This window comes from Phycodurus eques, chromosome 11, assembly GCF_024500275.1.
Source record: "Phycodurus eques isolate BA_2022a chromosome 11, UOR_Pequ_1.1, whole genome shotgun sequence".
Classification (NCBI taxonomy): Eukaryota; Metazoa; Chordata; class Actinopteri; order Syngnathiformes; family Syngnathidae; genus Phycodurus; species Phycodurus eques.
In genome coordinates, this window is record NC_084535.1 from 12008189 (window position 1) to 12035865 (window position 27677).

Sequence of the window (27677 nt, forward strand, 5' to 3'; positions counted from 1 at the left end):
AGGAGGCACCTACAGTAGTCCACTCTGGAGATGGGTCGAGATGAGAGGAAGTACACCGATGGGTGATAGCCAGAGAGAAATGGCCGACCATGTGGGTTCCGCAGACGACCGGGTCTTCCCAAAGTAAGCCACCTGGGCTGCAGAAAGAGAAGGAATTTACCACCATCTGTACCTTTTTGGCTGACAGCAGAATTACATGCAGGGAAAGGAGGATTAGTCATGAAAGACAGTGGGGTGCAGGGATCAGAGAAGGCCAGAGATGTTAGCACTGTGAAACACTCCACTCCAAGCCAGTACAGTGGAACCTCTGAGACGGAACACAATTCATTCCTGGAATCTGATGGCCTCCCATTTGTTTTTCACATCGCTGTAAACTGTAGCTTACTTTTTAAAATTGTAGTCAAACAAGTGTAGTATTAAAGTGTAACCAATTAAAGCACTCGACTTTGATAAGTGTGGTTCATCTGCCTGACTTCTGTGCAGGCGATGTGGGTTCATTTCCCACTTAATAACAGTGCAAATGAGAGTGGTTGTTCATCTCTATGTGCCCTGGTGACTTTAGATAATCGATGGTCAATAATTTGTTAAAATATCTGAACCACATGGGGACTGACCAATAGTATCGAGTTGTGGAAAAAATATTAAATTCGAGGAGGTTATGGCCCGACGCCAGCGATATAAAATTTAAAATATAGTCAAGTATTATTGGAAAACAAAATATATACAGTTTACTGTATATACTGTAATACTCCATCTTTGGGGCGGCCTGCTGAATCTCATTTCATAATTTTTGTTGTAAATGTTCATGTGATAACTAGGCATTTTTGATTGGCTGTTATATCAGCGACCTTTCCATGCCATTCACTTGCGATCCAGATATCGATTCACATCAAAACCCGTTATGTGGAAACATGGCTTGAGTCGACGACGCCTTGGTCACTCACCCACACATGCAGTCCCATCATCACTGGGCTCAAAGCCCTGGTTGCATCTTCTCTTGATACGGCATTTAAAGCTGCCATAAGTGTTGGTGCAAACGGGACGGTCAGAGGGACACACAGACGGGAATTGGGTACACTCATCTTTATCTGAGGATGAGGAGGTGGCACAGGAGGAGGGAAAGACCCCAGTCTTGATAACGCAGACAAAAGACCATCACAACTATCTTAAGGTTTTAAACTTACCAATGCAGCGTCCATTTTCATTTAGAGCAAAGCCAGGACCACACTGCAAGAGAAACTTTGTGTTATCCTAGAGTCTATAAAAACAGCACTGGAATGAAGTTTTTATGCTCCAGTGGTGTGGGGGTTTATGTGGCTATGTGGGACCACTGTACCTCTATTTCCACAGTGGGGGTGACCTCATCATCGTCTCTCGGATAGTGGATCTCCAGCACAGAATTGATCTCTGACGGTTCCAAGGGTCGAGCAACTGAGATGCCATCTGGCCAGTACACTTCCACATTTGTGGCCATGTCCTTACCTTGTATGGACAAGCACAGACCATATGCTAATCTTGTTCTATTTCAATGTAAATAGATCCTACATACAGTAGATCAGATTTGATAACGGTTATACATTTTAATTATATGCAGGTTATTAGTGTTCTGTTTGGATTACCACTGTATTTTACCCTGTCCACATTTTTCCTGTATGTAAATCATGACGGTTACAGTTTAACACTCTCTACATGGCTTCCCACTTGTTCACAGTTCTACATTACATATCGATGCGTTCAATAATAATATTACATTTCATTGCATACAGTATACACTCTGACATTACATAATTGTGGAGTATTGAAAAAGTAATAATACTCTGAAATTAGTGGAAAGCTTAATGTTTATCTTATTTATGCCCTTAACCAATTTTATATGATGGCAAATTGGCAGGTTTTCTGAAAAAATATAACATAAGTTTATGTCTGCTATATTTGTGCACCCACAGTAATGCTTTTTAATGCGTTTAAAAAAAAGTAGTATTACAGTATACTACAGTAGTAACTACAATGGAAAAAAATATTTTCAATTTCCTTATTGATATTGAATAAAAACCCTTCAATGTCATTGATAGCCCTGTATCCTTTCTGTAGTTATGGTTTGACTGTCAAAATGGCAGATTTTTGCACAGTACTGTATTGCTCCCATAAGCAACATAATTTTCAACAGAGGTCCATCCCTTTTCAGAGAGAACCTTAATTCAAGTGGCATTTGTAGTGTAAACAGGTTATTTTGTCAGACAGCGATCTAGCCAGCAGGTGTGCCTAAAATATTTTGCCTTTACTTGCTCCCATATGTCACTCTTTGGTTGAGAGGTGATGAGTGACTGATGCCTTTAGCAAAAGTGAAGTTCTCTCATGAGGTCAGGATGGTGCCAAGAGTTTGCTGTTTTGGTTTGCGTGTGTGTACGAGGCCTTACAGGGGAGGCCTTGGAGAGATGATCTGGTGGGCCGAACTGGGCGCCAGTTTGTCACAAAGCAGGCTAGTTTCCAGCGGTAGCACCTGTCCCCCCCCCCCCCCCCGCCCCCCGGTCCCCCAATCCCACTCAGAGATACCTCACTCTCCCTCGGGTGTCCAATCACGCCTGAGGTAATAGCCTGATGTTTTACACATTACAAATTGTACTTTCCGACTCTGCTTATTCTGTTTCTCGCCATCTGCGTGTCATCAGTATGTCATCCGTTTTCATAATTAACTGATTGTTTCCCATCGCATTACATGTTTATGTTTCACTTCACTGCTAATCAGACCGTCGTGAGCTATATCATTATCCAGTTAATTATTCTCAGTTGCAGCAGGAGCAGAAACACAGCACTTGGCCAAAAGTAGTTGGACACTACATTACACGGTAATATTATATTATATGGTGAAATGGAGGACAACATTGGTCCTCAATTTGAAGCTTCTATCCAATTCATCCAGAAGAACATTTGTCAGGTCACTGATGTTGGATGGACACAAAAGTCATCCGATAGGGACTTCCCCAAAAAGCTGGAAGTATAGAAATGTCTTGGTAAGATGAACAATTGAAAATATTTGTCGAACTACTAGGTACACTGTATTAATTATTAAAGAGGTGTTCCCCAATACTTTTTTCCCCTCTTTTTCTCCTAGATTACCGCCTCATTACTACTCATGCCTAGGTTTGCAAGAACATTTTGATCTTTCTTCTTACCTAGGCCGAAGTGTGCGACAGGCTCCATCTCGCAGAGGTACCCCGACCCTCCATCGATGATGCGTGTGTGCGGTCCGCTCCTCTTTGTGTACACCACCACTTTAGCTCCTCTGGCAAAAGCGCCAAACTTGGTCCGGGGAATCACACGCAGCCATGAGTTTGTGGTTCCCTTTGGGAAACACACCAATGAGGAGGATAAGGTGGGACTTTATAAAATATTAACTTGTAACTAATATTAATAGTTGGGTTGTCTTCAGGGTTAACACTCACCAGGTTGACTTTGTAGATAGAAAGCGGTTGCGCTGCACTTTCACCATGAGACACCAGCAACTCCAGACGGCCATCTCCATCAAAGTCTGTGGCTGCAGCTCCTGGAAATACATCACCGTAACGACGCAACATTAATGAACAATCCACAGATCTGTCCACTATGAGGGAATCCGTAATGGAGTTTTAGTGCTATCTAGTGGAAGATGGAAGCACAGCAGCTTTATTTAGAGCTTGGCTGCTTCATTCTAACTACTCTACATGATCTGTCTGTGTTGCAGGATTTGTTTCACACTCACCAGTTCCTCGTCCTTCTGGCTCGGAAGCCTCGCCAACATTCAATTCCTCTATCTGGGGGTCTCCATGCTCTCTCCTGCTCACCCTGCCAATGAGATGAGTGAACACGGTGTTACTGAGATCATTGTGTCAAACGGCTGTCATCCACCCACTGACCACAACAATAGTACGTTAGAGGTTATGTACCAATAACACTTTTACGAGTACGAGTTCAGTACAATTAGGCTTACGTATATTTGAGTCCTCGCTATTACAGAGAAACCAATACAGTATTTGATCTCATTACGTCTCACAATTGTGATGAGAATGTGATTTATTTTAATCAAATAGTGTTCACAAACGCAAAACACAAAGCTTTCTTGAACATGGCATATGTTTCACCCAAATATAGCACTTTTTAGGACAACGACTTTCCATTATTGACATTTTAACATCCAACGGCAAGTTTAACAGTCCATCCGTCCATCCATTTTCCGAACCGCTTATCCTCACAAGGGTCGCGGGTGAGCTGGCAGCTAGCCCAGCTGACTTCGGGCGAGAGGCGGGGTACACCCTGAACTGGTCGCCAGCCTATCGCAGTTTAACAGTCTTGCCTTACATGTTACTTAAATATAGCCTGTCACACAAGGTACTTCAGTTACAGTATATAGTATCTAAGTCTGCACACTAGGGGGCACTATGTAAAAGGAGTACATAGCGTAGACCGTGCTTGCCAGCCGTCGCTGTCCAGGCGTGGTTCATCATCCATGTTGCAACGCATAATTTGCAGTCGCCTAAAACATGCCTGTGAATATTCTCATTCATCCAGGTCATTTCCTTCTCAGGACTTTGAATCGATCGCAACTGGAGTGTTCTGTTTGTCTTAGAAGACGTTTCGCCTCTCATCCAAGCAGGCTTCATCAGTTCATGCAACAGGACTTAGTATTTCGACATGCCTGACATGGCTCTGAACTAAAAACATGACAAGATGCAGTTTGTATCGTGTGGCTTATACAATTGTACAATAGTATATCACTTCCAGGAACAAACCTACTTTATATTATGGCTTGTGGAAAAAAAGCACTGACCGCGCCAATTTGCACTTTTCATATGGAATGCATAGAGTATAATTTAATATGCTAAAAGGTTCAGCCAAATATTGATGGTCATATCATAGATTAATTAGCCTGGGCACAATAGTGAGCTTGTTTTGTTTTTTTTTTTAAATGAGTTGCTTCATCTTCATAACAAACGACAACAGAGCCAAGTGCTCTGGAGCGGTGACCCCCGTCGGACCATCATTGCGTCTAAAAAGACAAATTCTCCATCAGTGACCTGGCAAGCAGGCGTGTTTTGATCCAGAAAATCGCTGGGGCTTAAACTGATTATTGATATTCCACATGTTTGGATTCATCCGCTAATGGCAACATTCATCAGCTGTTTCATTCAAGCTGCTTGGGCTTATGCTAGAAAGTAAGCTCTTAACAACTTGATATGCATCTTAAGATTGTGTTTGGACGGCTGAGTTAATTAATATTATCTAGCGAGAAGGCCCAACCTAAAACTGTCTTTAATGAAAGAGTCGCCCATGTGTGCAGGAGGTGGGAGCCCAGATAAGGATCCTTGGCCATGAATTCTTACCGGCTTCAAGTTAAATATATTAAACATAGTCTATGGCCACTATATTAGGTACATCTGCAGAATCAACAACTACAAAATCTGGTTTACAAAGACAGTAATGCTCAGTTTTGATTGACACTTCAGACATTTCATTTAACAATGTGTTACATATTTACAGTAGTGTAGTGAATTGCACTATATCATCATAATAATGTAATGTATTTATTTTTAGACTGAGTGAAGCAGCAAGTGGACCATTACCCAGGGTTACTTTGCATGCCTTGTTCCAGGTTTGATTGTTTGTTACAATCACGAGGATCATCCTGTTTAAAGTGTGACAGCAGCCTGCCGTGTTAGACAACCTTGTTTCCTGCAGTCTGTGTGTCTGCGATGTACAATCTCTCCTCTTCCAGGCAAGGAATAAACTAGCAGAACAATAATAGGAGCCTATTCAAATTCTATGTTTTTAACAATGCTTGAGATCTCAATATGGGCCAAAATAATCTATGTCTTTGTTCAACTTTTATGAAGCTATGACATTTTTGCCTTGGACTTTATTTCACTGAAATAACTAATGTTCTGTTTTGATCGTTTTGAGGTGTTTTGGTTCCCGAATTTAGCTACATGAGAGTGTTAGGATATAAGAAACACTTTTCAGTGTGATGCAGTGCAGTTTTTCACCACTGTAAATAACAACTGCACTAATCAGTGGTGGGAAGCAGTGTCGGTGTCAGAGCATATCCGGTAAGGGGGCATTAGGTCAACAGCACATTTTGCAACTTACACATGCATGCACGAAAACAACATTAAACATTGTAAAAAGGTGTGTGTTGGCTGTAATTGGGTAAATTAAACACATGCTTAGCTGTAGAAGAGTTGAGACGCCGAATGTGGCCAAGTGATGTGACCATGCGCAAATGATCAATGCCCTTTTTTTAATGTTCATTTTTTGTTTTTTCTTCTATCGCACGGTTAGTTGGTAAAATAGATTTACACGTTTTCTGTACATACAGTACATACAGTGCTGTGAAAAAATATTTCCCCCTTCTCAAACTCATATTTTTCCTCCACTTTAGTTTAAGATCATCAAACAAATGTAAATATTAGACAAAGATAACCCAAATAAACATAAAATGTAGTTTTTGAATGGTGATTTCATTCTTGAAGGAAAGATAATAATCAAAGCTGTGTTGCCCTGTGTGAAAAGGTATTTGCCCCCAAAACCTAATAACTAGTAGGGCCACCCTTAGCACCAACAATTGAAATCAAGCATTTTCTATATCTTTCACATTTCTGTGGAGATTTGTTGCCTCACTCTTCCTTGCAGAATTGTTTTAATTCAGCAACACTGGAAGGTTTTCGAGCATGAACGGCATTTTTAAAGTCATGCCACTGAATTTCAATTGGATTCAAGTCTGGACTTTGACCAGGCCAAACCAAAACCTTCATTTTCTTTTTTTTTTTTTAAAGCCATTCAGAAGTTGACTTGCTGGTGTGTTTTGGATTGTTGTCCTGCTGCAGAACCCAAGTGCGCTTCCACTTCAGGTCACAAACTGATGGCTGAACATTCTCTGTGAGGATTTTCTGGTAAAGAGCAGTATTCAAGGTTCCATCAATTACAGCAAGTCGTCCAGGTCCTGACCAAACCATCAGGCTACCACCACCATGTTTGATTGTTGCTATGATGATCTTTTTCTGAAATGCTCTGTTACATTATCCAGATGTCAGACGTACACCTTCCAAAATGTTAAACTTTCATCTCGTCAGTCCATATCATGTTCTCCCTATAGTCTTGGGAATCATTCAGATGTTTTTTTTTTTTTTTTGTTTGTTTGTATTTTTCCAAAAGTAAGACAAGCCTTTATGTTCTTTTTGGTCAGCAGTGGTTTTGGCATTGGAACTCTGCCATGGATGTAATTTTTGCCCAGTCTCTTCCTTACTGTTGAGTCATGAACACTGACTTTAACTGAGGCTTTAGATGTTGTCGTGGGTTCCTTTGTGACCTCCTAGATGAGTCGTCGCTGTGCTCTTGGGGACATTTTTGTAGGCCAGCCACTCCTGGGAATGTTCATCCCCAGTTCCATGTTTTCTCCATTTGTGGTTAATGGCTCTCACCATGTTTTACTACAGTCTGAAAGCTTTAGAAATTGCTTTATAAACCTTTCCAGATTGATAGATGTCAATTACTTTATTTCTCATCTGTTTTTGAATTTCTTTGGATCATGGCATTGTGTTGCAGCTTTTTGAGATCTTTTGGCCGACTTAACATTTTGTCAGACAGGTTTTATTTCGTGTAAGTGATTTCTTAATTAAACAAGCCTGGAGGTAATTAGCCATGGGTGTAGTCAATGAAAATCAACTCAGTTTTCCAAAAATTCATTCATTAATTCATTTAATTAACAAGAGGGGGGGAGGGTACAATTAGTTATTCACACAGGGTCAGGTAGCTTTAAATATTATTCTTAAACATTAAAGTGGGGAAACTATGCAAAAAAATAAAAATTTGAGAAGGGGGTAAATATGTTTTCACGGCACTGTACTTTTGCCACCACTGGCAATAATAAAGCATTGTTAACTTACAACTGACACTGTCAGTTGCCCAACTATTTGTGTATATGTGGCACGTATGTGGTGCATTAAACTCAATATGTACAGTGTGGCGGTACGGTGGCCGACTGGTTAGAGCGTCAGCCTCACAGTTCTGAGGACCTGGGTTCAATCCCCGGCCCCGCCTGTGTGGAGTTTGCATGTTCTCCCCGTGCCTGCGTGGGTTTTCTCCGGGCACTCCGGTTTCCTCCCACATCCCACAAACATGCATTAATTGGAGACTCTAAATTGCCCGTAGGCATGACTGTGAGTGTGAATGGTTGTTTGTTTCTATGTGCCCTGCGATTGGCTGGCAACCAGTTCAGGGTGTACCCCGCCTCCTGCCCGATGACAGCTGGGATAGGCTCCAGCACGCCCGCGACCCTAGTGAAGAGAAGCGGCTCAGAAAATGGATGGATGGATGGATGTACAGTGTGTGCTGGATAAGTGTTCGTGCTGTGCCACCGAGAGCTTACCTAAACAGTCTGTTGGCCGAGGGCCCCCTGTAGGCAATGTTATTGAAGAAGACCTCCAACTCGTTGTCATTGTCAAAATCAGCTGCAATAACGGTGCGGACTGGGGATGGCATGGAAAACTTCTGCGAGGCTATGTCCTGGGAAGAAAGTAAAACAGGACACGAAATTAAAAGGACAATTTTACAAGTGAACTGAACTTTTTTTCTTTATAACAAATGTTTGCCAGGTAAACAGTTTCTTGCAATATCAGCCTTATGGCTTTGGTTCTACATTATCAATTATTTGAATTGGAAGTGTGCACTTGGCTCTTTTCATAACCTTGAGCTCGCAAGGTCATTTTCTTCAGCAGACAAGATTCATGATTTAGGTCTAGTCCTTGACTGAAACACTAATCTGTCAAATGATCACTGCTCACTGTAAAGATTATTTTAAGGTGGACAGGTTGTACTCAGAAAAGTAAACTGTATGTCTCAAAAAAAAAAAAAAAAACCTCATCAGTGTTTTTGGACGTGAAAGTAACAGATCTCGTCCTGGTTCACTGATGCAGTGATAAGTCGGGTAAGAATTATAGAGCATCCCTTCACTACCTCCAGTATTTACACCATGTTTTAATTATAAGGCTCATAAACCTGTCGGGGGGGTTGACCTTCTTGGTTTTTAAGGTGAAGGAGAGGCAATGGCCGACGGAGGCCATGAAAAGGGTGGGGGCTTTGGGCATTCAGGTACATGGATGACAAAGTCTAAAATGTGCAGCAGAAAAAATAAGCATTTTCAGGGAAACTATGGATATGGTCACTGTCAAATGAAAAGTATGTAGCTCCGAATTTTGACTTATTTATTTCTAATTATAAACACAAAGAAAGTTAGTTATTTTTATTCATTTTACTCATTTTCCTATTGAAAATTATATAAGGGTCAATATCACTATAAAATGCTTTTGGTGTCCTCGTCAAAATCATTCAGTCATCATGAAAATATAGCAGAATAAGGAAACTCTGACGTCTTACTGTAAGTGGTCAAGCATTTGAACACATACCAGCACAATGATAAGGCTCTTAAAATGTGTTTCCTTCACTTTATATGTTTTTTTTTTATTGGATGTACTTAATTTTGGCATGTACCATACATTGCTCTGCTAACTACTCTGTGTAATAAGTTGTTACTAAATTTCTTTTAAAATTATCCGTGATTTTACTGTCTGTAACGAGTTATTTGATCAAATTTGTCATTTTGATCATGTATAATATATTTCAATATTGATGTATAACATTTTATGTGTCCCTGAAACTGTTGTCCACCCTGTCATTATGGGGTAACTTCCCCTTTAAGAAACCCTCTGATGTTTTCAGTAACATTATGACCAGCATTTTGTCTTTCTTCAATAGAAGCTGCAACAGTGCCTGGTTGCAGAGTATATATTTACACTCATGTTTTATAATTTTCATTAACTGTGTGTAATTGGATGTTGTCAATGTCCACTCTGTCATTGTGAAATATCAATTGATACAAAAACTACAAAAAAGCAAAACTGGTTTTGAATAAGCTAATATACTTTTTATAGGTGAAGGGGAGTAAACTGATTAAAATCGGAAATCTTGTTTTTGCGAAAATGATCTGAGATTTTGTTTTAGGGCCATGTTGCCCAGCCCTACATTGATAGTAGCTGACTTGCTATCGCCCTTGACATGCTCACAATGCATGGCTCAGCATTTTCTTAACATTGTAAATGTTCCTAATAACTTGGTCCAATTCTGAGTTGCATGACCTCAGTGGTTTTCAACTTGAGTGGTCAAACCTCTCGCTCCATACTATAATTAAGACAGCTCTACTTGGGATATGTCTTTCTATTAACTAGGTGCATTCGTGTCTGCGTGTGTGCGTGTGTGTGTGTGTGTGTGTGTGTGCATGTGCTTGCATGTGTGTTTGTGTGTTCAAACTATTGCAAAGAAAAGCGCAGTAATAGATTTTAATTAAAGCCCAAATAGACCTAATCTGCACTTTCCACTGCGGCGGCAAGCTACTGTTTCAGTCCAATTTAATTAGCAGTTTACTAGAGTGATACAACAGCTTCATTATGCAAGCCAAAGGTCAGCACAGCATGCAGGAATGTTAGCACGGGTGGGGGCATCTTAAATTTGTTGTGGGCTTCTGATTTAACAAGCTTTGTCCGAGGAAGAAGTAAAAAAGGAAAAACATTGGACAGCTTATCCAATTTGTTTTGCGTGTGTGTTTATGAGATCATGTATAAATGTATGTGTGTCATGTTGATGGAACTATCTTCAGGCTGTGTCACACATTAACCCCTTCTTTGAACCCCATAAAGTTGTCTCCATTGACATTTATCTCCTCCGTAAAGGATGTGCGCTGCCTCCGCCGATCCAAACACAGTCAAGCTCATCTCAGCCATCGCCGTCTCATACATACGCACACAGTTGATCACCTCTTGAACAGATGTCTATAGAATTGTTCATCAACTAATCACAACCTCCATCTGCATCGTAAAGGTGCGTTCACTTGGCATTGATTCGGCAGAAGAACAAAAGCTAACATCAGCACCTCAGATCGATTATTCGTAGCAACGACTGCAGTTGATGACTCCAAAACAATTAGTCAGCATCTGTAACTAATTGCGTAAATATCAACATGGCCTTAAAATTCACTTTGATATCTTTTTAATTATTTTGGAGGGTTTGTTTTAGGTGTGGGTTACAAATGAAAGGTGTTCCCTCATATTTTGAGCACGATATTTGGCATCTTAGCCAAACTGCCTGAAAAATTAGTGATTGGAATAATTGGTAAAAACAAGCATGAGTATTAAAATAGTGAATGTCTAAAACAATTCATTCCAGGACGCTGGCCGTGTCGTTTAGATTTTTTTTTACCATTGGAAGTAAAGGAAAGAGAAGAATCATAATCATGTGTGATGGTTTGGGGGTTTTGTGAAATTTCAAAATGTTTTTCTCCAGATATTTCTGTTAAATTCTAAATTTCTTCACCTCATAGGCATTTGATGTTTAAGGTTCCACTGTTTTTGCCTTCTTCACCTTTCCTTGGCGAATTGTTGCTATGCATGGAATACGGATCCATGCGCAGGAAGTGTGGACTCACCTTGAACCTCTGCTTGCGGTTGTTAAGTTGCATGTAAAGACGATGAGGTCCGTTCCAGTTGCCGTAAACGATGTCCGTCTTCCCGTCACGGTTGAAGTCTGCAAGGGCTACGCCTCTGCCGTGCTGCATGGGGTCCTCCACCCCTAACGAGACACAGTGACATGTACGTACACTTACATATACAATACAATATTGTGCAAATCTTTAAAAACATCCTGCTTTACCGATGCTATCATAGCCATATATGATTATCCCTTTAAAATAACCACACTTGTATTTGTAACATACAGAGTTTTGTATATCAGACAGTGAAATACTGTATATCTCAGAACCTTTCTTAAGACTGTACATGATTAAATTAACTATTATATTTATTTTAAAAATATATCATTTCAAATACACACGTTGCACAATAATGTAAAGTTGCGGGAACCTGCCTGGAGCCACTCATTGCTAATGCTTGTATGTATCTGCCCTAATACATTATTCCTGCAAATAATGTCCAAAAGCATTTATTTACAGAGGCCTTCATTTGGATCACATTTCAAATAATATTAAGATTACAAGTACTGAGGCAGACTGGTTTGAACAAATAAGATTTTTTCCCAGAACATAAACAACAACCACGTGGAGTGATTACGTTAAGCATACTGGAAGGCTAATAGTCAAAATGATGCCTTCTCCACATAGCAAAAGGGCATCTTTAATATCGTTTACTTATGTACCTTGCTGGTTGCTGCTGCTGCTGTTTTGGTTAGCAACAGAGTTCAGAATTGCTCAGCAGTTAGCTATCTAAAGGCCTTGTGTGAACAATAGTGTCTATGAAGTGAGGTAATTGAAGTCACTACACGTTTTTGTGGTAAAATATATTATTGGGGGTAACAAGAAGTGTCTCAAATCTGAAGCCAACGGTGCACAAAAAAATTACTTTTCACTGTCGGAGACATCTTATAGCCATCACTTCACTTAACATTATTTGCATATTAATAGCATTTGGGATTTTCCAAAGAATTAGATGTAGGAGGGATTTTGACACCTTCATTTATTTACTTGGTGGGAAAAAAAGTCCTAACAGACAAGTTATTATTCCAAGTCTGTCAGGATCTTTAAACCGTAAAACTTTCTTCTTACCAGACTGCTGCGCCACGTCAGTAAAAGTTCCATCGCCGTTGTTTCGGAACAGGAAGTTGGGTCCATACTCGTTGTCACAAAACACATCAGAGTAGCTCTGGCTCACGATGGGCCCCACGACCACACCTCGGCCACCTGCGCGGATAATTATAAGAGATAAAGACAAAATAAACAGCAGCTCTTAAATGCTGATGAGTCCAAACATCCTGACTGTCGTTTGCCGCTTCAAGTTTCATTCAAGAGCAGAGCGGTATTTCCCTGTGACATTAGTGAGGTGACTGCCCTGCCATTTTGATACACAACTTCCCTGAATGTCCCTTTCGAAAACAGTGTGATGAAAAAGCCATCTAGAGTACTGTATATCCTTCACCACTTTTTTGGCACAGCTCCTGCAGCCCGCCTCTGCTTATAAAAATTTATGTGATGAAGATTGATTTGTCAACACAACATCGCTGAAAACTTACTTGGATGAATTTTAAGGACTTTTCAATGACGGCCTACAATAAACCGCGGTTTAAGTCCCGAGGGTGTCATTTATCAAAGACAGAAATCATACCCAAAATGGTCCATGTTGTCATTTATTGTGCTGTCTTTGCAACTAAGCAAGTATCCATCACACACTTGTTTTGTCCCAGCAGATGTGAGCTGTTTGTTCAAGTGACGGAGGAGTGAGTTAGTGGTTTTGATATATAGAAACTGTTTCAAGGGTAAGCGCTTCCTTTAAAAGGGCAACAATATCGCAACAACGTGCCGTTTTTGTTAGCTAAAAAGAATTTTGGTTTTCTAACCCTGGTATTAGGGCCGCACTGAAATATGCCGTATTACCGGAATTAAGTCGTATTTTTTAGAAATATAGTTGCGAAGGAATACATTAATTATCATTGCAACTTTCCTCACATTAATAGCCATCTTTTTAAAAATTGCTGTTCCTCAATTTGTCTCAGAGTGCATCATTCACTTAAGGCAAGCCAAGTGACATGACCGGATGTAATTGAACAGGATAAATGCAAAAGAATTACGACCGGTGACTCACATCCACACACTTGGCGATTGATCCTTGCACACGTAACCAACTTGCTGCAACGGAAAAAAACTGCGACCCTTAAGGTTCTTATTGGGGAACAACCTTTTGAGATGCCACTTACAGGTCAACTGTACTGTATTATTTTTTTATTGAACCACGAACGCAATAGCTCGATTGTCAAGGAAGAAGCGAGTTGCCCTGGCCCCTGTAGCTATATTGCAACCCCAATTCCAAGGAAGTTGAGACATTGTGTTAAACATAAATAAAAACAAAATACAATGATTTGCAAATCATGTTCAACCTATCTTTAAATAAATACACTACAAAGACAATATATTTAATGTTCAAACTGATAAACTTTATTGTTTTTAGCAAATAATCATTAACTTAGTTCCAACACGTTCCAAAACGTGGGACAGCATCATGTTTACCACTGTGTTACATCACCTTTTCTTTTAACAACATTCAATAAACGTTTGGGGACTGAGGACACTAATTGTTGAAGCTTTGCAGGTGGAATTCTTTCCCATTCTTGATTGATTTACAGCTTCAGCTGTTCAACAGTCCGGGGTCTCCGTTGTCATATTTTACGCTTTCAAAATGCGCCACACATTTTCAATAGGAGACAGGTCTGGACTGCAGGCAGACCAGTCTAGTACCCGCACTCTTTTACTACGAAGCCACGCTGTTGTAACACGTGCAGAATGTGGTTTGGCATTGTTTTGCTGAAATAAGCATGGGCGTCCATGAAAAAGACGTTGCTTGGATGGCAACATATGTTTCTCCAAAACCTGTATGTATCTTTCAGCATTAATGATGCCTTCACAGATGTGTAAGTTACCCATGCCATTGACACTAACACAGCCCCATACCATCACAGATCCTGGCTTTTGAACTTTGTGTCCATAACAGTCCGGATGGTTCTTTTCCTCTTTGGCCCGGAGGACACGACGTCCACAATTTCCAAAAACAATTTGAAATGTGGACTCGTCGGACCACAGAACGTGTTGCAGCCATAAAATTCTAAGTTAATGATTATTTGCTAAAAACAAGTTTATCAGTTTGAACATTAAATATCTTGTCTTTGTAGTGTGTTCATTTCAATATATGTTGAACATGATTTGCAAATCATTGTATCCTGTTTTTCTTTATGTTTAACACAACGTCCCAACTTCATTGGAATTGGGGTTGTAATTGGACTGGCTGAAGGAGTCAGACATAAAATACACAGTAGAGTGAACTGCTAAGATGCCAGCTGTAGTGATTGATGTTGTCTCAGTTTGTACGTGTCGCCCTTCCCCTTCGCCTCTTGTGACTTTGACTGGAGTAAACAGCTGACAAAGAGCCAACTGACATTCTTCATTCCCACTACAATTAATCACAACAGCATAGCTTTTTTTCCTCCCAACTGGTACTACTTCAAGTCTCTCATCATTTCTTGCGCCAATATTTTAGACTCTATGGGTACGACAAGCACATGCTCCTCTGCACACGTCTGTGTAAATCACACCATGGCTGCTTTGGTGCTGGATGATCCTAAAGGTCTTCATTACACACACGCACACACACCTAAACACATATTCACCCACCAGTGAACTTGTTGACTCCCGCTTGTTCAGCCACGTTGGACAGTGCGATGACGCCTTGCGAAAGGTCACTCGCCGCCTCGTCCATCTCTATAAGCGCATGTGGACCCACGGTGCCGCTGGCATAGTTTGCTATGTAGATGGCATAACGGCCTGTGCCCTGGAGGGGACAAACGTTTGTATTTGGTAAAATTGTTTAAAAAGGTACAGATGATGTGTGGACATCAGGAAATGATAACAAAAATGTAACATCGACTACAGTACTAGAACTAGTGACGTGTGCCTGCTTGATGATCAATATAACCCAATAAACCACCCAATAAACCACCCAATAAAAAAAATGACCCAGGACCCATTTTTGTGTCCAGACCATATGTCTGGGAAGGGTTGCGCTCGATTTATCGTCTGTCTGTTGATGTTTCTTGCGGGCATCCTACCGATGACAAAGACAAAGCAATTTTGCAGAATCATACTGCTGAAAAACCTTCATTTCTTCAACATCTCAGGCCAAACACAATTTCCTGTTTCCGCTCAACCTGAACAATTTTCATTCATTTTCTTCAAGGAAACAGTCCAAACTAAAAGTTCATTGAAAGACGAACGTGTGCAACATTTGAACCTCTGGTATCTATTGAGCATACAACAGTTTGAGCTCAGTAAAACCTTGAAAATCCAATGTCACTGAAGTCAGTTTGTTACAGCATTTTACAAATGCACATCAAGACTCTTCCACGCTAAGTGAAACATTCAACCTCTCTGACTTGACAAAAGGACTATCAATATTCTAACTTTTAAATGTTTGACCCTGTTTCTGTTGTTGCCATAGCCACATTTACACTGAGAGTCCATGAAGATGCAGACAATGGTCCTCAGTGAAAATGGAGAACATGCTTGTGTATTGAAGTGAACCAACTTTACCGTTTGGTTGAAACAAAGCTCCTCCTGTCTTGTCATTGCATTCAACTGCTGATAGTTTTGTCTCATCAGCCTGCACTGCATGTTCAGCCAATCAGCTTCTAGTTTTCACTTGGGTTCTGTTCAGCATTTCTTGTCTTAGTGAGTACAGCATCAGAGAAATACATTACTGCAAATCGAAATAGCATCTACTACATTTGGGTGTAGGAGTAGTGACTTTGCGAGGGAACCAGTCATATTAAAAGCAACATAAATTTTTTTATTCTGTCCTTCTGTAACTGTAAAACATAATAATAATAATATTAAAAAACATTTTTAATCAAACCCCTTTACCAGTTTCCTTGCTTTTACCCCCTTCCCCCGCCTCCCTTTGGAGATTAATTTCACACTCCATTATCAGTCAGAGCCCCTGCAGACACAAATGGAACCACACTTATAGACCACACACTTGATTCCAATGAGTTTTCCCACCAAGCTGAAACATATTTCAGTCAATGAGAACGCATACTTAAGAGAAAATACACTCACCGTTTTACCATGTGTGTCAAACCTATACAGCATTATTTTTAAATGTCATCAAGTGTCACATTGCCACCCACTGAGGTGGGAAGAGTCGGCTACACACACACACACACACACACATACACACACACACATGCATGCTTGCCCTCACAGCGTGAAAAATGAGAATGAACTGCAATGAAAGACCTGAAGGCCTCTGGCAGTTACTTAACAAACCTAAAAGTCAATGATTTTTCAATAAGTCTTTGCCCAAGGCTAATTTCTGTCAGTGCAATTGCTAGTGTGATGCGTGTGACATACAGCTTTGCAAAGTGCATACTGGGTGCTTAACTTATATGCCTGCATGGCTCCTATATCAGACTCCCTGGAAAAGACTCAATAGGTGATGGAACCATATTGACTTACTTTGTTTTTAATTGTATGAACTATGATTTATATTTAAGTATAGCCTCTGAATGGCACTTATTCCCGATGTATCAGCTTCATGTGAGACCTTGAGAGATCTTGATCACTTAAACACTAGTGAATTTCCCTTGTGGATGAATAGAGATCTATCTATCTATCTATCTATCTATCTATCTATCTATCTATCTATCTGTCTGTCTGTCTGTCTGTCGGTCGGTCTGTCGGTCGGTCGGTCGGTCGGTCGATCGATCGATCGATCTATCGATCTATGTATTTTTACATACAAGAGGATGCCACTTTATACCTTTATAAAGGGTTTAGTAATAGTGTATAAGTCGGTTGACATAAAATTGAAATTCAAACAGTGCTAAGAGATAGCATGCCAGCAACCTGGGCAGACCCATAATATTAAAGACCCTGTAGAGTGAATTCAGAGATTTGTTTCCGAATACACTATACATGTTTGTAGATAACTGCTGAAAACATGTACAAAGACTGAGAACTGTGTATTACTCAATTGTGGACATACAGTGTTAAACTGCTTTTCACCATTTCTAGATTTTAGATGTATGAATTTATTTGATTGTCAGTTGGAAGTTGAGGGGCGTGTTTTGACCGCATTCAGCGGACACGCTCACAGCATCTTAGAGAACGTCTCACCATTTTGAAGCCATTATTTCATACACTTGGTGATTTTATTATTCTTTCAAATTTGGCAGGCTTGTTAACAAATCTCCTCTGCAGTGCGTCAACTTTATTACATTTTATTTTCGCTTTGCAGGGACTTTAACTGATAACCAATGTCAAAGCAATCTATGCATCCTGCAATGTAAAGTGGTACTTAGCAGTTTCTTTATGAGCAAACAAGGCCATGTGCATGATTAGTCACCCACTACTCAACATTGCCACATCTTTTGTTGCCCGTTTGAATGTAATTTAATGAATGCATGCTCCCCATCAGCCTCCTGGAACCGCCACGGAAGAACACACACATCGCCTTTTTGGCTGGCTCTTAAAGTATTACGCCATTATACAAAGATATCTTTCCAATCGGGGTGGCAGACGCACAACCCATCAGTGCTCAGCGAGATGGGACTGCGGGTTGGAAGAAAAAAAATAACTATTGCAAACCCAACTGTCCTCTCCCGACTATTAGCTTCTTTATCCCTAGATTGGAAGGCAGCATGCGATAAGAGACGAAGAAAGAGTCCGTCAGAGAAAGTAAAAGAGGCAGAAAACAAATGAAATAGGGTCCAAATGGAAAAATAGAGAAAATGATACTGGACAAAGAGCAGTCATCACTCATCCCCTCGTACCATGTTCTATAAAGCAAACGAGCCCCGGCCTCTGTAATTACATTGCTTACCGATGGACAGAGGAGAGAAAATGGCCCAACGTTCCCCCCAAATGAAGTGTCATAGCACAAGCTGAGGAGGGCGGTGCAGGCAGGGCATGAATTATCACTGGTAAACAAACAGAGGCAACCATGCATGGACACAGACGACACGTGAATATAATGTGTGTGTGTGTTGTGTGTTGTGTTGTGTGTGTGTGTGCGTGTGCGCGTGTATACACGTACGTGTGTTTACCTTTCTGTCCACACAGGCCACTGAGCGTCCGGCCATACGGTTGGCCACATCCCTATGTTCGTTAATGTCATCATTCAGCAGATCCTCGAATCGTCCATTTCGGAACTTGAAGAGTTTGTCTGTATATGTCGCACGTCCTTAACGCAAAAGGAAAAGCAGAAACAACTCCCCCATTAGGCAATACAGTATTGGGAAATGCTCAATCTAGCTTAACTAGCTACTAAGGCTAACATAGATTCAAATGTAAATCAATGCCCAATTAATATTACTACAAATGACAAAGTAGTAATAATGATGCTTTTATTATTTGTTGTTTTTACATCTGGGTAGCTAATCTTTTTCCTGCTTTTAATAGTCAATCAAAATGCTGGTTGTCAGCCAATCACAGGGGACATGTAGACACGCTACCATTGACACTCACATTCAAACCTACTGAAAATCTAGTCTTCATAGAAAGCAAGTATTGATGCTATACAATATAAAATGTAGTAAATATCTGTTAAATGTTTTTGTGATGTAAAATGCCCGTCGGGATTTGGTTGGGAGCTGTATTTTCCTTGTCAAACTATTTTATTTTTTTATTTATTTTTATTTCCGTAGGATACATTTTATTTTTCTCATACCTTGGCTCCAGGGGGGCTCCGTATCTTCCTGATATGTTGTTAAAACAAAATGGTCTCACAATCCCAGTATTTAACTAATGCAAGTTCCGGAACTATACTCATCCTTCGACGAACGTTGTTTTCTGGGGCATCACAGTTTTATTTAGCTCACATTCAAATAGTTTTATTTCACAACAGCACCTGAGGTCTAAACATGCACAAAGAGAACACACAAACGTCACACAGGAAGACCAGAGCCAAGATTCAAAGTCGAAATCTCACAACTGTGAGTCAGATGTGCTTACCATTGATTCATCATGCTGCTCTTCTCAATTCAATGTCATTTCAAATATACGCTTAGGCTTTAATTGCGGCTCTCTTTTGAATCAACTGGATGATGCATGTTTGGTTACATTGTGGCTGTCTATTACCATACTGTGATTTGAACCCTGAACTTCAAAACTGTGGGGCAGACTTTCTAACAATGACAATTTTGTCCAAAAGTTTGGGCACCTTCTTACATTTTCTTTCATTGAGTGCGCCAGTTTTCACATTTGTGATTTGTGTTGTTGATTGCAGTGAGAGGTTAAAACTGCCTTTTGAAATAAAATTGGTATGCCTTAATTAACTGCAGACGTTCACAAGACGTATTGACTTTTTGCACAATGTAATTTGTTTTTCAATATGCGTCTTTAAAGCTTGCTTCTTCTTTTTTCAGTATACAATAGAAGCATGTAACAATACACATATTGTTAAAAAGCTAAAGTGAGCATGCTGTGGGTCTTCAACTGACAAAAACTCTAGGCATCAACAAGACTTTCTTAACACATGACTAGAAATTCTTGTGTAAGTATACTTTTCACATTCGCGTGTTTAAAAGTACTGTTACCAGAAAAGGCGTTATTGGTGTTGAGTACATAAATCTCCTCCCGGCCGTCTCCGTCAATGTCACACGCTGTTACCCCGATAGCGTTGCCTTGGCGGTCTCTCAGGGCGTAGAACGGGGAGCTGCGATTGTCCACGGCGATGTTGACAAGTCTTCTTCTCTCCTTGTCGTACTTCAGCACCACGTTAGGACCATTGTAACTGCCAACATGGACTCAGTTGAATATGTTACATCAAATTGTCAGCAGGTTCTTTGAATGGCAGATACAATCAGGTTTTGTTCTTAGTTTATGGGTGTTAGTTTGATAGGGGCTCTCAACAAATCACTTTGAACTAATTTAGTTAAAGGGGACAAGTTATAGAAAATTGCCTTTTTGATTGCTTGTACTGTAAACAGGCTTACAAAGTTGGGTCCTTGGAGTTCCTGTCCAACTATCGAATCCCATGTTATCACCAATTTCTGAACATGTGTCTGTGAGCAAGCCGTTCAGAATTTTGCCAAATCGTGACGTCGGTGTGACAAGTGTCGGCTGCATATGGACAGATCAGCAAACTAGTGTATTAATTGTAGCATATGAAGTGCCTCCTCCACAGGGAAAGTGCTTTTCATGTCTTTACAGGTGATAACTTTTTTTTCCTTGGACTCTGGGCTTCACTTCTGCAATTAGGTGGCATTTTTTAAATTATTTTTAAAAAGATACCATAATTTCTCCTTTGAGCTGAAATGTTCCCAAAGAAGGGTTCATCAAACTTTTTAAAGTAACTAAATATGGTTCCCTGCCATTTAAAATGTCTATTACAGCATAAAAGTAAGAGAAAACATCCGAGTAATACTCTCAACTTTGCCACTGAAGGTCATTATGCCAATACTGTCATATAAATGAAGGCCGTGATGATGTTCTTCTAATGCGATGCCCTCTCTCTCAGAATTGCTGCTGAATGGGACGTCTTTGCACAAAAGACATTTATGAGGCGCGGCCATTTGCATCCATCTATCTACAGTCTGTGAGGGATTCATCACCGCTTCATTGGTTAGAAGCAAGCTTGCCAAAGCATCTCCATCAGTGGCACTCTGTCCAATCTCATCCATTATCATCACATGAGTGAGTCTAAGTCTTTTTAAGTCTTTTGCCTTTGTCTTCAACCTTTAGCTCAGAAAATGAAGTGCACCTCCAATTCACACTTTGATAGCTATCACTCACATGTTCAATCATCTGTTCAAATTTGTGTAATGGACAAAATTAAACAATGTTGGCACCACTGTGAGAGAAGCATTAAGGCTGGAATCATTTCACAAAGTACCCCACTAATTTCCACCGACTAGCTCACCCTGCAACAAACACCTCCAGGTCTCCGTCGCCGTCCACGTCGGTGACGGCCACACCGTAGTTGAGCTGGGTTGGGTTGTTGTCGTAGTCGGGAGGAAGCATAGCCTTGGTTACGGCTGAGAACATCGGCTCTGAACGCTGGGTCGAGCAAAGCGCAGGCAGGAATAAAACAAACCACAACATCGTGACCTGAAAAGAGGAACAGACTAATGTTTTTGTTTTGTTTTGTGACCTGGATAAGGGTGTGGATACAAGAATTTGATGGTTATGTCCTAATTCAGGGGCTGCATCTGAAGGCTGACAGTGTATAAAGACTGTCGCAATTTGAGGGCTCTTTCAAATGCAGCCAACATATGCCCAAATGCATCTATGCTGTTTTTACTCCTTTGAAAAACTAAGATACTGCATGTTGAACATGGACCTTAACATTTACAGTATGTTAAAATATGAGTTGCATAGCCACTGGGGCGGCACGGTGGCCGACTGGTTAGAGCGTCAGCCTCACAGTTCTGAGGACCCGGGTTCAATCTCCGGGCCCGCCTGTGTGGAGTTTGCATGTTCTCCCCGTGCCTGCGTGGGTTTTCTCCGGGCACTCCGGTTTCCTCCCACATCCCAAAAACATGCATTCATTGGAGACTCTAAATTGCCCGTAGGTGTGACTGTGAGTGCGAATGATTGTCTGTTTGTATGTGCCCTGCGATTGGCTGGCAACCAGTTCAGGGTGTACCCCGCCTCCTGCCCGATGACAGCTGGGATAGGCTCCGGCACACCCGCGACCCTAGTGAGGAAAAGCGGCTCAGAAAATGGATGGATGGATGGATAGCCACTGGTTGATTCAGTTGTTTATTTATACTTATCATCTCTAAAAGATTTAATTTTCTTCAATTGAGTTACACAAGTTAGAGGTCGGATTAATGGTGGAATTTTTTTTGAAATGATTTAGCTTGGTTTAATTTTTTTTCTATCACAAAAACCTGGGATTTGAACAGGGGTGTGTAGACTTTTTGTATTCACTGTAGCAATTTTTCAAAATAACTAAACAATAGTATAATCGCTTGATGGATTGGTTTCAGTGTGTTTGGACACCTCTGGGCTAGCCCGTACAATTTAACAGTTCTACTGTACAGTGCTTTCTGAAGTGCCACTGAAGGTGTCGCTGATGTAGGCATAGTGCTATGAAGTGTGACACAGCGATTTTCACTACTTTAGTGAGTTTGCGTCAATGGGCCCAACAATCATTATGGCACTGCCAGTTAGCATCCTAACTAACAGCAGATGGACAAAAGAAACACTAATACAACAGTTTTCACTTACGTTAGAGGTCTCTGCACTATTGTAGTTGTAGCATTGCGAAAACAACAAGTCTGGTGGCCGAAGTCTATTCCACAGTACTGTACGACGTGTCACAAAGAAACTAAACTGTGGCAGCCAAACTCATGACAATTTTGCCAACTGCTTACGCCACTGTTGTGTGCAACATCTCATCACTATTGAGCTATAATGTTCACTTCTCTCACTCTGTGCTCGTTTGCGTCAACTTGCATTAGAGCTACAAAGTTCCGCCCTCTACAAAAGCTATCGCTACGTGCTTATTTTGAACGACATGTATTTCTCTGAGCTGTCCGACCAAATGAGAATTGTACAATAACAGTAAATCGCACGTTAGCAAACGGCAACACGCGCCCATTTTGCTAATTCTCCAAATCTATTATTGTGACTGGAGCGGCGGAAGATTTTTGGCCGAGCTTTTTGCTGCGCTCAGACATAAAGATGAAGATATAGCACTTGCACTCAGCTGCATTCTGCAGACTTTGAAAGTGAATAACCCATCACGTGAAGACAAGCTAAGGAATTGCAAGACAGAAAATCCATACGGGGAACAGCGTCTCAGCCCGAGGCCGAGTGAGAACACAGTGGAAACTGATATGACCCGACACAACAGACCTAAGATGTTGTTTGCCAAGGGATGCTGGCCACCTCTAAATTGGGAAGTCATTGTGGGATAATAGGACACACTGAGGTCTTACAGTCCAATAATGGTCACCAGATAAAGGAGGACTTGATCCAGTTGGCTTGTAAAATTCAGGCAGGTTAAAAAAAAAAAAAAGAAGAAAAGTTGGGAGAGGAGACAAACATCTCTGAGGGGAGGAATGGAAAGCATAAGGTCACCACCTTAAACTTGAAATAAAGCACTCATCACAGTTCTGCAAAAAGTAACACACACACACACGCGCGCAGACACGCACACACAAAGTGGCATTTACAAGCTGACAACTTGATTTGCTCAGTTGGAAGATTTATGCAGGCAGCCTTCGTCATCGCTCCATGGCTGCTTTACTGCTGCAGCTTCCGCCCTCGATGCTAGCGTGCAGCCGCTCCGTGATTGATGCCTCTTTAACATCTCGCTCAACAATTCAATTTAAGATAAAAACCACATTGTGCTTTGAGTAATACTCTCAAAAGCCCATCGGCTTTGAGAGGAAGCACCTCCGCTGACAACCGCAGAAATATCGCAGCGGCCGACAATGCCCGCCCGTCCTAACCCTCACTAGTGACTGTGTAGCTTGTAGATGTTAGCAAGTTAATTAACAACAATAGAGGTTCAAGAAAAGGCAAGTTTCCCTCCATTAGACCAGAAGATAATGACAAATTAGGGGGTCACTTTTAAACCATAGAGAGACATTTTACTGTCAGACGATCAAATGAAGGAGTGAATCAAAAAGGGGTTAGAAAAATGTCAGACAGTACATGCTCATGCACTTTTCTATATGAACACACTTTCTGGTAGACCCATTAAGAGTCCACTTCAAAGTACTAGCTCTGCTAGGCCCAGCTCAGGTCTATTCTACTAAGGTTTTCCTCTTCAAAATTGTACTGCGGGAAACTGCGACAACCACACATCGCACTGAACGCTACAGTAGGAATGAACTATGCGAACAAACAACAACAATGGAGGACGATGATGATGTCCTACGTCTTGGCATAACGAAGAAGGAGTCGCATTTTATTCGAGAGTAAACTGAGCAGCAAGAGGAAATTGGATTGCTGCAGCAAAGTGGAGACTGTGGAGCGACACGGTAAGCTAACATTAGCATGTTTTTGAATATGTCATTTCTTGCAACATGCTTTGAACCCCAGCTGACTATCGAGAAGCAAGGTCCATAAATGTATGTTTACTAGAAGAGAGCCTCTCTCAGTTTCAACATCAGACTTATTCAAAAACCTTTTCGAAAGTTTTCCCAGATAGGTTGAAGTTGTCCAATTATTCCTCCATTTTCATTTTAAGTGAAGGTGCACATTATGGATAAAAGGTTTTGGCCTTTCATTTTAAAGTTGGACAGAGGTTGTATTTTGCAGTAAGTCCATCCTTAAAACGAGTCCCCCATAATTGAGTCAATGTCCTGAAGAAGGGAAAGTAAGTCCAAAGACAGATGAGGGTGTGAAACCACAGGGGACTGCATTGATAAAATGGTAGGGTGATGTCTTTTCCAGTCAAGGACGTCCAGCCTGCATTCACAACAATAAATCTCAGTTTTTTAAGGTAAAGTTACAGCAGGACTTTTTACTAAGTGCAAGAAGTCCTGGACAGTTATGTGCACTCAATTGCTTTTTAGGATATAATGCCTGTTATCGTCCTCCCTTGTGGGTGAACAAGAAGCATCCTTCCCCACCCCCCCACCCTTTTTGTTTTTTTTTTTGTTTTGTTTTTTTATATAAAAGTCAAACAGTCAAATAGCATGAAATAGCCCCGGGAAAATGTGTCGTCTCAGGCCCGAGAAATGTTTTCACTTTGGGTTATTTATACTGGCATTAAGAGGCCATTACGGCAGCGTGCAGCATCAGCATGTGCCTTGTGGAGCGTTCATGCTCAGCTCTCATCCTGATAACACTGCGACAAAGACCCAGTGAAGATGTTCACTTTCAAAACACGCTCACAGGAATCTCTTCGCTGTGAAGGGCACCCCCGCTGCAGAGCACACACACACACAGAGCTGGACTAGTCCCAGCGAATTACACTTAACTTACTTGTTGATTACACTTACAGTATAATCTTACAGTATAATCAACAGTCACCATTAAAGTTGAACTGTAATTTATCCATCAGGGAGCAAAGTGACTCTCCGGCACTCTCAAACCACCAGCAGGGACAAAAATACTGACTGCACAAATCCCTTCTTTTTTCGATAACATAATACATTGTCTATGGGCAATACATTTTATTTGTGGTCAGTTGCAGGATTGTTTGCAATAGGATACAGTTGGAATCCAATTGCCTTTTGATCATGCGTGTCTGTTAATATCAATACCATATTTTTTACAATTACTTTGACATCAATTTAAAAAAACAACTTTTTACATGAAAAAACGTTGACATGAATTATGAACTTAATTAAAAATTGTGAGCTACTAATGAAAATATTCTAATATGCATATATACTCATACTCATTCATCTTAAATAAGTTATAGCAGTAACTTTTTACATCAACCCTGCATGCGTGCCTATCTCAATTAATACAAATATCATCATTAATAATAAAAAAACGTTTTAAATGTAGTTTAAATGTATTGCCTATAAATATTAATCTGCCATATCAATAGTGAAATTGAAAAATCTATATTTTATAGCGTCAATAACTACTCTCTTTCCAATTTCTTTGCATTTTTTAATACTGTATTTTTGCAAGGAAAAAAACAGCGGTCCGTCATGCACTGAAAATAAGAATTAGCTGATGCCATATTTGAACGACGCACACGCATTCAATTACATAAACTTGTTCCATCATGTCCAAGTTTAACTTTGCATATTTCTGCAAGCATCCTGCATTAAGTGAAAGGCAGCAGCTCGTGAATGAGGTACTCACGGATGAAGGGGGGCGGGGAGGGTGAAAACTCCGACCAAAACCTCCAGCAAGAGGCAGCAAAAGAGTCACTATCCTCGGTTAATTGTGCTCTAGATTCCGCTGTTATCACACAGGAGTCTTTTTTTTTTTTTTTTATCTCGACACGTATTCCCTTTACTCAACTTCTAAAGGTTTTGCTTTATGAAATTTCGAGAGCGACCATCTGGGCCAATCAGCGCGATGCTCGTTGACTATTTAAGTAGACAGCCAATGAGGACCCGCACGTGAATGCGTGGGCGTGTCTTCGGGTGCTCACTCACAGCGATGTTGAGACCGGGCTCAGCTGGGAGGAGAACAAGGCGCTCTCTAGTTGCTTCTCATCATGCTCCTTCATCTGAGGCACAAAATATCATGTTTGACATCTGCTCTTTACTCACACTCGATTTCGTTCATTATATGCCGCCATAATGAGTACATGTGTCAATCACGTGGCACTACGACGTCATACTTCGCGTTCACGTACCACACTGTTGTGTCAAGTTGAACTGATTATCAGATGCTCACGGACATGGGATTTTTTTTTTTTTTTGTCGACTGTAGAATTTATTTTTGTTTGTAGTTAGATATAATAATATTATTGTTTTTTATGATCATATTCATACTAAACTATTCAATCAATTAACAGTTTAGAGACGCATTAATAACTGGTTTCATAGGTGGGTCAAATTATTAGGATCACCTGCACCTGAGGTCCTGTACAATTTCCATAGATAATGCTCTGTTTTAAGAGATATTAATGCAATAATGTGTTTGTTATTGTGTGTTTCTGATATTTGTCTTACCTTATGATGCAATATGAGAAACTGTAATTGTAAGAAACAGGAACAGTGGTTCCCAACAGTTTTCAACTTTGTATATGCGTTTTCCTACTGTACTGCCAAGGAGCGACCAACTTTAAAGTTAAGAACAATAAGGAAAATGCGTTGTTAAAAAAGTCCTTGGAAACATACAATATGTATAAAGTATCATATTTTAAAACTAAAACTATTAACTACACATGCTGTTCAAAATGCTTTTCAGGTCACCTTTCTAAGAAACTGACGATGAACATGACAACTAAGTGTACAGGGAACATAGTAAAATTAAACATTTAAACAATTACATTTTTTATATTGAGGAAAGTCCCTTACCCAAGTTTAACGTTTCTCATGCATAACTGTTAAAATAATCTTATTTGCCAAATAAAAGGTAAGACCGACCCGGGATGCAGTTTAAATATTTCACTGGACAGGGGGTCCTCAGTTTACAAGAGAGTTCCGTGCCTACCAGCAGCGACGTAAAC

The 27677-nt window shown here is 40.5% G+C and overlaps 1 protein-coding gene across 1 annotated transcript; it reads right to left on the bottom strand.

Annotated features, from left to right (window-relative positions):
• crtac1b (cartilage acidic protein 1b) lies at nt 1-26423 on the bottom strand. The gene is made up of 15 exons (XM_061690285.1): nt 26357-26423; nt 21495-21682; nt 20170-20366; nt 18679-18815; nt 15251-15407; nt 12638-12772; nt 11507-11649; nt 8399-8535; nt 3740-3822; nt 3444-3544; nt 3174-3342; nt 1337-1482; nt 1185-1227; nt 945-1088; nt 1-137 (listed from the first exon to the last, which is right to left on the bottom strand). Exons 2-15 carry the CDS (start codon nt 21674-21676, stop codon nt 10-12), a joined length of 1902 nt encoding a protein of 633 aa, XP_061546269.1. The 5' UTR covers nt 21677-21682; nt 26357-26423; the 3' UTR covers nt 1-9.
• Nucleotides 26424-27677: the final 1254 nt, after the last annotated feature.

Excerpts from the sequence above, each read along its gene's own strand:
- crtac1b (XM_061690285.1), bottom strand. The coding sequence starts at position 21,676 with ATGTTGTGGTTTGTTTTATTCCTGCCTGCGCTTTGCTCGACCCAGCGT. Across the intron at positions 3,343-3,443 it reads CTATCTACAAAGTCAACCTG|GGAACCACAAACTCATGGCT; the intron begins GTGAGTGTTAAC and ends TGTTTCCCAAAG. Across the intron at positions 1,228-1,336 it reads CCCCCACTGTGGAAATAGAG|TGTGGTCCTGGCTTTGCTCT; the intron begins GTACAGTGGTCC and ends TTTCTCTTGCAG.